Here is an 8,711-nt window from a genome sequence, read left to right on the forward strand (position 1 = left end):
AAGGCTGGTAGGTACTGGGTTCACAGCCTGGTATCAGCCTCGGTGATTTCGTGGTTAAAGCCATCAGACATAAGGCTGGTAGGTACTGGGTTCACAGCCCAGTACCAGCCTCGGTGATTTCGTGGTTAAAGCCATCAGACATAAGGCTGGTAGGTACTGGGTTCACAGCCTGGTACCAGCCTTGGTGGTGTCGTGCTTAAAGCCATCAGACATAAGGCTGGTAGGTACTGGGTTCACAGCCCAGTACCAGCCTCGGTGATTTCGTGGTTAAAGCCATCAGACATAAGGCTGGTAGGTACTGGGTTCACAGCCTGGTACCAGCCTTGGTGGTGTCGTGGTTAAGCCATCAGACATAAGGCTGCTAGGTACTGGGTTCGCAGGCCAGTACCAGCCTCGGTGATTTCGTGGTTAAAGCCATCAGACATAAGGCTGGTAGGTACTGGGTTCACAGCCTGGTACCAGCCTTGGTGGTGTCGTGGTTAAGCCATCAGACATAAGGCTGCTAGGTACTGGGTTCGCAGGCAAGTACCAGCCTCGGTGATTTCGTGGTTAAAGCCATCAGACATAAGGCTGGTAGGTACTGGGTTCACAGCCTGGTATCAGCCTCGGTGATTTCGTGGTTAAAGCCATCAGACATAAGGCTGGTAGGTACTGGGTTCACAGCCCAGTACCAGCCTCGGTGATTTCGTGGTTAAAGCCATCAGACATAAGGCTGGTAGGTACTGGGTTCACAGCCTGGTATCAGCCTCAGTGGTGTTGTGGTTAAGCCATTGGACATAAGGCTGGTAGGTACTGGGTTCACAGCCCGGTACCGGCCTCGGTGGTGTTGTGGTTAAAGCCATTGGACATAAGGTTGGTAGGTACTGGGTTCACAGCCCGGTACCGGCCTCGGTGGTGTTGTGGTTAAAGCCATTGGACATAAGGCTGGTAGGTACTGGGTTCACAGCCCAGTACCAGCCTCGGTGGTGTTGTGGTTAAGCCATTGGACATAAGGCTGGTAGGTACTGGGTTCACAGCCCAGTACCGACCTCGGTGGTGTCGTGGTTAAGCCATCAGACATAAGGCTGGTAGGTACTGGGTTCACAGCCCAGTACCGGCCTCTGTGGTGTTGTGGTTAAGCCATTGGACATAAGGCTGGTAGGTACTGGGTTCGCAGCCCGGTACCGGTTCACACCCAGAGTGAGTTTTAGTGACTGAATGGATAGGTGTAAGGCCACTACACCAACTACTCTCTCACTAACCAGTAACAACTAACCCTCTGTGCTGGACAGACAGCCCAGATAGCTGAGTTGTATGTGTCCAAGACAGTGTGCTTGAACCTTAGTTGGATATAAGCACGGAAATAAGTTGGTGAGTGTTAGTCCCTACCAGCCCCACTGAAGGGAACTATAGGTTTTGTTTTCGTCCTTCTGTCTGTTTGTCTGTCCCACATGTTTCTCAGACCTTTTTTTCACAATCCCTACAGATATTGAGCTGAAATATTTTGGTACTGTAACATATTAAGTTTGACTTTCATGGCAATTATATACCCATTTTACAAGTTTCTTCTCTGAGACTATATGTAAACATTACCAATGTTTGACATCCTGTAGCTGATGATTAATAAATCAATGTGCTCTAGTGGTGTTGTTAAACAAAACAAAATTTAACATTATTCCTGAGCTGCAGTCAATTTACATTGAAATGGAGGAACACACGTGCACACACATGCATGCATGCACACATAACCACAGTAAAAAAAGTTTGTTTTATTTAATGACGCCACGGATGGATGGGTGGTGTTAATGGATGGACGGACAGGTGGGTGGGCGGGTGGACTCAGACGGATGGACAGATGGGTGCATGGATGGATGGATGGATGGAAGGACGGAAGGACGGATGGACGGATACATGGATGGACACATACAGGAGGACTGGGTAAATGGAGGAGAAAACATATATGTTATATTCCAATTCATGACATAATCAAGCAAAGGCATGCTTCATACCATGTTTGGAAATGTTCAACACTAAAATGCAGATATTTATTTGCCTTAAATAAATATTTTGACAGTAGAAGTACACTTTGTTTGAGGTGAACCCCAGACTCAAGTATTTTTGTTGTTGTCATTGTTGTTATAGTTGTAGTACGACAGTCTATAATGCCTGGTTATTTTCTGATCAGGTGGCGTTTTCCTACCAAGGATAATGAAGGAAAAGTCTGCAAGGGTTCACGTTACAACTGATCAAATTCAAAATGCCAAACAAATTGTCAAACAGCCAAAAGATCATGAGTGTCAAAACAAGTAGTGAGACCTTTTCATATTACTCAGAACCCCCCCCCCCCCTCCCCCGATTATTCAGCATTGTAAAAATAAAATAAAATTAAATCATGTTTCTTATATCATTATAAAGGTTATCTATGATAAAGTAAAGTTAGAACTAGGCAACATAATGTTTTCTTGTAAAGTTGTATTATGTTAACCTCCCCATCAGTGGGACCTTGCGGCTATTTCTCACTACAGCCAGTGTGCCACGACTGGTGTATCAAAGGCTGTGGTATGTGCTATCCTGTCTATGGGATGGTGCATATAAAAGAGTCCTTGCTACTAATGGAAAAATGTAGCGGTTTTCCTCTCTATGACTATGTGTCAAAATTACAGAATGCTTGAAATCCAATAGCTGAAAATTCATAAATCAATGTGCTCTAGTGGTGTTGTTAAACAAAACAAACTTTAACATTATTCCTGAGCTGCAGTCAATTTACATTGAAATGGAGGAACACACTTGCACACACATGCATGCATGCACACACAACCACAGTAAAAAAAGTTTGTTTTATTTAATGACGCCACTAGAGCACATTGATTTTTTATCTTATCATCGGCTATTGGACGTCAAACATATGGTCATTCTGACACCGTTTTTTAGAGGCTATTCTTTTACGACAGGCAGCAAGGGATCTTTTATTTGCGCTTCCCACAGGCAGGAAACCATGGCCTTTGTTGAACCAATTATGGATCACTAGTCGGTGCAAGTGGTTTACACCTACCCATTGAGCCTTGCGGAGCACTCACTCAGGGTTTGGAGTCGGTATCTGGATTAAAAATCCCATGCTTCGACTGGGATCCGAACCCAGTACCTACCAGCCTGTAGACCGATGGCCTAACCACGACGCCACCGAGGCCGGTAGACAATTTTACACATTTACTTTTATATACCTTTGTATTGTAAAGGGCGGGATGTAGCCCAGTGGTAAAGCGTTCACTTGATGTGCGGTAGGTCTCGGATCGATCCCCGTCGGTGGGCCCATTGGGCTATTTCTCGCTCCAACCAGTGCACAACAACTGGTATATCAAAGGCCGTGGTATTTATTATCCTGTCTATGGGATGGTGCATATAAAAGATCCCTTGCTGCTAATAGAAAAGAGTAGCCCATTAAGTGGTGACAGCCAGTGGCATAGCATGGGCAGGGCCACCAGGGCGGTTGCCCTGGGCACAAAATTCTGGACTGGTGGAAGAGACTCGGGGAGTGCTAACAGTCCACTGGTTAGGGAGCGCAATACTTGCCTTATCCCGGGCGCTGGCAACCCATGCTACGTCATTGATCACAGCGGGTTTCCTCTCTCAATATCTGTGTGGTCCTTAACCATATGTCCGACACCATATAACCTTAAATAAAATGTGTTGAGTGCGTTGTTAAATAAAACATGTCCTTCCTTTCCTTCCTGTATTGTAAATTAAATACTGTTTGCTTCTATGTGCTAGACTAAAGATTAGTTTTAGGAAGATAGTGTTTTTCTCTATTAGTTACCTTTTGTGGTAGTATATGCATTAATCACTCTCGTAGTAAACCGTATCATGTTATGCTTTGTAATTAAATACCTCACATATATTGTTACATTTGTATGTGCTAGACTAAAGATTAGTTTTAGGAAGATAGTGCTTTTCTATATTTTACTGACAATTTATTATCTTTTGTGGTAGTGCTGCATTAATCAGTCTCTACATGGCATACTGTTATACTTTGTAATTAAAAAAACACACATATTCTTACATTTGTATATTCTGGACTAAAGATAACTTTCAGGAAAATAGTCTTTTTCTCATTCAATTATCGTAGAATTGCAATGAGAATAATTCCAGTGTTTAATTTTGGCTTAAAGCTTCCTGAGAGGTTTTCCTGTAAACATTAGATCCATCAGTTAATTTGTTGTTATTCACTGGAAATTCCTACTATTCTTCTGTATACACATAGCAACAATTCCTCAACTATTATTTATGCCCCCCCCCCCCCCCCCCCCAGCTGATATCACTTCGCTGTATGGCTTTGAAGCATTTACCAGGATTTGTCCGTATTTAAGCTACAGCCTTATTAAAACAGAAAATACCACATTGGAGAAGATAAAGTTTTATCTGAAATTAGGCCCATGCAGGGCTTAAATTAAGAAGTTGAAAACCCCCCAATATGTTATACTATAATAGAGAAAAAAGGGCACACAATCTAGCCACCTCAATTTTAAAGTTGAGGAAACCCCAACATGTTATACTATAATAGAGAAAAAAGGGCACACAATCTAGCCACCTCAATTTTAAAGTTGAGGTATCCCCAACATGTTATACTATAATAGAGAAAAAAAGGACACACAATCTAGCCACCTCAATTTTAAAGTTGAGGAAACCCCAACATGTTATACTATAATAGAGAAAAAAGGACACACAATCTAGCCACCTCAATTTTAAAGTTGAGAAAACCCCAACATGTTATACTATAATAGAGATAAAAGGGCACACAATCTAGCCACCTCAATTTTAAAGTTGAGAAACCCCCAACATGTTATACTATAATAGAGATAAAAGGGCACACAATCTAGCCACCTCAATTTTAAAGTTGAGGAAAAGGAAGATGAGAGTGGTTCTTCTGACGTCTAAGAATGTAACTGTTCCGTCTAACTGTTCAGTCTAACTGTTCAGTATAACCATTCAGTATAACCGTTCACTATAACTGTTCAGTATAACTGTTCACTATAACTGTTCAGTAGAACTGTTCACTATAACTGTTCAGTATAACTGTTCAGTATAACCGTTCAGTATAACCGTTCACTATAACTGTTCAGTATAACTGTTCACTATAACTGTTCAGTAGAACTGTTCACTATAACTGTTCAGTATAACTGTTCACTATAACTGTTCACTATAACTGTTCAGTATAACTGTTCACTATAACTGTTCAGTAGAACTGTTCACTATAACTGTTCACTATAACTGTTCAGTAGAACTGTTCAGTAGAACTATTCACTATAACTGTTCAGTAGAACTGTTCACTATAACTGTTCACTATAACTGTTCAGTAGAACTGTTCACTATAACTGTTCACTATAACTGTTCAGTAGAACTATTCACTATAACTGTTCAGTAGAACTGTTCAGTAGAACTGTTCACTATAACTGTTCAGTATAACTGTTCACTATAACTGTTCACTATAACTGTTCAGTAGAACTGCAGGGCTTCTAGAATTTTTTTTAAATCCACTAGCCACGGGATCAGTGATTTTTAAAAAATTTACTAGCCATGATTAGAAATTCACTAGCCCTACTTTACTTTAAGTTAATTATACAATTTTACTAAATAATAGTAAAAATCAGATATGTCACCTAAAGAGAGAGATATAGCTTAAATACACTAACTTTGGGAGTGGGGGTTGGGGGCAGGATATTCGTAATTTACAAAATAGACAACTGCAACATTTGACAAACAAATTCACTAGCCGCCGGGCATGGCAATAGTAGTTATTTACTAGCCCAACATTGAATATCACTAGCCATGGGAGTGGGGCTACCATAATCTAGAAGCCCTGTCTGGCATGGCAATAGTAGTTATTTACTAGCCCAATATTGAATATGATTAGCCATGGGAGTGGGGCTACCATAATCTAGAAGCCCTGTCTGGCATGACAATAGTAGTTATTTACTAGCCCAACATTGAATATCACTAGCCGTGGGAGTGGGGCTACCATAATCTAGTAGCCCTGTCTGGCATGGCAATAGTAGTTATTTACTAGCCCAACATTGAATATCACTAGCCGTGGGAGTGGGGCTACCATAATCTAGAAGCCCTGTCTGGCATGGCAATAGTAGTTATTTACTAGCCCAACATTGAAAATCACTAGCCGTGGGAGTTGGGCTACCATAATCTAGAAGCCCTGTCTGGCATGGCAATAGTAGTTATTTACTAGCCCAACATTGAATATCACTAGCCGTGGGAGTGGGGCTACCATAATCTAGAAGCCCTGTCTGGCATGGCAATAGTAGTTATTTACTAGCCCAACATTGAATATCACTAGCTGTGGGAGTTGGGCTACCATAATCTAGAAGCCCTGTCTGGCATGGCAATAGTAGTTATTTACTAGCCCAACATTGAATATCACTAGCCATGGGAGTGGGGCTACCATAATCTAGTAGCCCTGTCTGGCATGGCAATAGTAGTTATTTACTAGCCCAACATTGAATATCACTAGCCGTGGGAGTGGGGCTACCATAATCTAGAAGCCCTGTCTGGCATGGCAATAGTAGTTATTGACTAGCCCAACATTGAATATCACTAGCCGTGGGAGTGGGGCTACCATAATCTATAGAAGCCCTGTCTGGCATGGCAATAGTAGTTATTTACTAGCCCAACATTGAATATCACTAGACGTGGGAGTGGGGTTACCATAATCTATAGAAGCCCTGTCTGGCATGGCAATAGTAGTTATTTACAAGCCCAACATTGAATATCACTAGCCGTGGGAGTGGGGCTACCATAATCTATAGAAGCCCTGTCTGGCATGGCAATAGTAGTTATTTACAAGCCCAACATTAAATATCACTAGCCGTGGGAGCGGGGCTACCATAATCTATAGAAGCCCTGTCTGGCATGGCAATAGTAGTTATTTACTAGCCCAACATTGAATATCACTAGCCATGGGAGTGGGGCTACCATAATCTATAGAAGCCCTGTCTGGCATGGCAATAGTAGTTATTTACTAGCCCAACATTGAATATCACTAGCCGTGGGAGTGGGGTTACCATAATCTAGAAGCCCTGTCGGGCATTGCAATAGTAGTTATTTACTAGCCCAACATGGAATATCACTAGCCGTGGGAGTGGGGCTACCATAATCTAGAAGCCCTGAACTGTTGAAGTAACTGTAAGGTTATTTTTTTGGATACATGATGTTTACTTCTTCATTGTAACTTCTGCTTAAATTAGCTAAGGATTCTTGATGAAGCAAAGAAGAAAGAAGGAAATGGTTTATTTAACAATGCACTCAACACAGTTTTATTTACAATTAAATGACGTCGGACATATGGTTAAGAACCACACAGATATTGAGGGAGGTTATTACATGAGCATACAGCCTCTAGGTTATTACATGAGCATACAGCCTCTAGGTTATTACATGAGCATACAGCCTCTAGGTTATTACATGAGCATACAGCCTCTAGGTTATTACATGAGCATACAGCCTCTAGGTTATTACATGAGCATACAGCCTCTAGGTTATTACATGAGCATACAGCCGCTAGGTTATTACATGAGCATACAGCCTCTAGGTTATTACATGAGCATACAGCCGCTAGGTTATTACATGAGCCTCTAGGTTATTACATGAGCATACAGCCTCTAGGTTATTACATGAGCATACAGCCGCTAGGTTATTACATGAGCATACAGCCTCTAGGTTATTACATGAGCATACAGCCGCTAGGTTATTACATGAGCATACAGCCGCTAGGTTATTACATGAGCATACAGCCGCTAGGTTATTACATGAGCATACAGCCTCTAGGTTATTACATGAGCATACAGCCTCTAGGTTATTACATGAGCATACAGCCTCTAGGTTATTACATGAGCATACAGCCTCTAGGTTATTACATGAGCATACAGCCTCTAGGTTATTACATGAGCATACAGCCGCTAGGTTATTACATGAGCATACAGCCTCTAGGTTATTACATGAGCATACAGCCGCTAGGTTATTACATGAGCCTCTAGGTTATTACATGAGCATACAGCCTCTAGGTTATTACATGAGCATACAGCCGCTAGGTTATTACATGAGCATACAGCCTCTAGGTTATTACATGAGCATACAGCCTCTAGGTTATTACATGAGCATACAGCCGCTAGGTTATTACATGAGCATACAGCCGCTAGGTTATTACATGAGCATACAGCCGCTAGGTTATTACATGAGCATACAGCCTCTAGGTTATTACATGAGCATACAGCCTCTAGGTTATTACATGAGCATACAGCCTCTAGGTTATTACATGAGCATACAGCCGCTAGGTTATTACATGAGCATACAGCCTCTAGGTTATTACATGAGCATACAGCCTCTAGGTTATTACATGAGCATACAGCCGCTAGGTTATTACATGAGCATACAGCCTCTAGGTTATTACATGAGCATGTGTCGTACAAAACACATGAAATGGAAACTACTATAAAAGGGGCGGGCCATAGCCCAGTGGTAAAGTGGTCGGGCTGCTGGTGCTCCCTTGCACCTGCCAGTGCAGGCAGTCCCTCTTCACACACACACACACACCCCCCCCCCCCTTTCCTGTCATGACAGGCGGGCGCTACAACAGCTTGTTCTGAATGTGCACGTAAAACCCTATGACCTAACCTGACCTGTTCGCTTGATGTGCAGTCGGTCTAAGATCGATCCCTGTCGGTGGGCCC

General features: G+C 42.2%; 1 protein-coding gene across 1 annotated transcript; it reads left to right on the forward strand.

The window, feature by feature from the left end:
* The first annotated feature begins 8,026 nt into the window (after window positions 1-8,026).
* LOC121385500 lies at window positions 8,027-8,476 on the forward strand. The gene has a single exon (XM_041516202.1). The coding sequence runs from the start codon at window positions 8,027-8,029 to the stop codon at window positions 8,474-8,476; it is 450 nt and encodes a 149-aa protein (XP_041372136.1).
* Window positions 8,477-8,711: the final 235 nt, after the last annotated feature.

The sequence above is a fragment of the Gigantopelta aegis genome, chromosome 11 (assembly GCF_016097555.1).
Source record: "Gigantopelta aegis isolate Gae_Host chromosome 11, Gae_host_genome, whole genome shotgun sequence".
Lineage (NCBI taxonomy): Eukaryota > Metazoa > Mollusca > Gastropoda > Neomphalida > Peltospiridae > Gigantopelta > Gigantopelta aegis.

Bases quoted from the DNA above. Each gene is read 5' to 3' on its own strand.
- LOC121385500 (XM_041516202.1), top strand. From the start codon at position 8,027: ATGAGCATACAGCCTCTAGGTTATTACATGAGCATACAGCCGCTAGGT.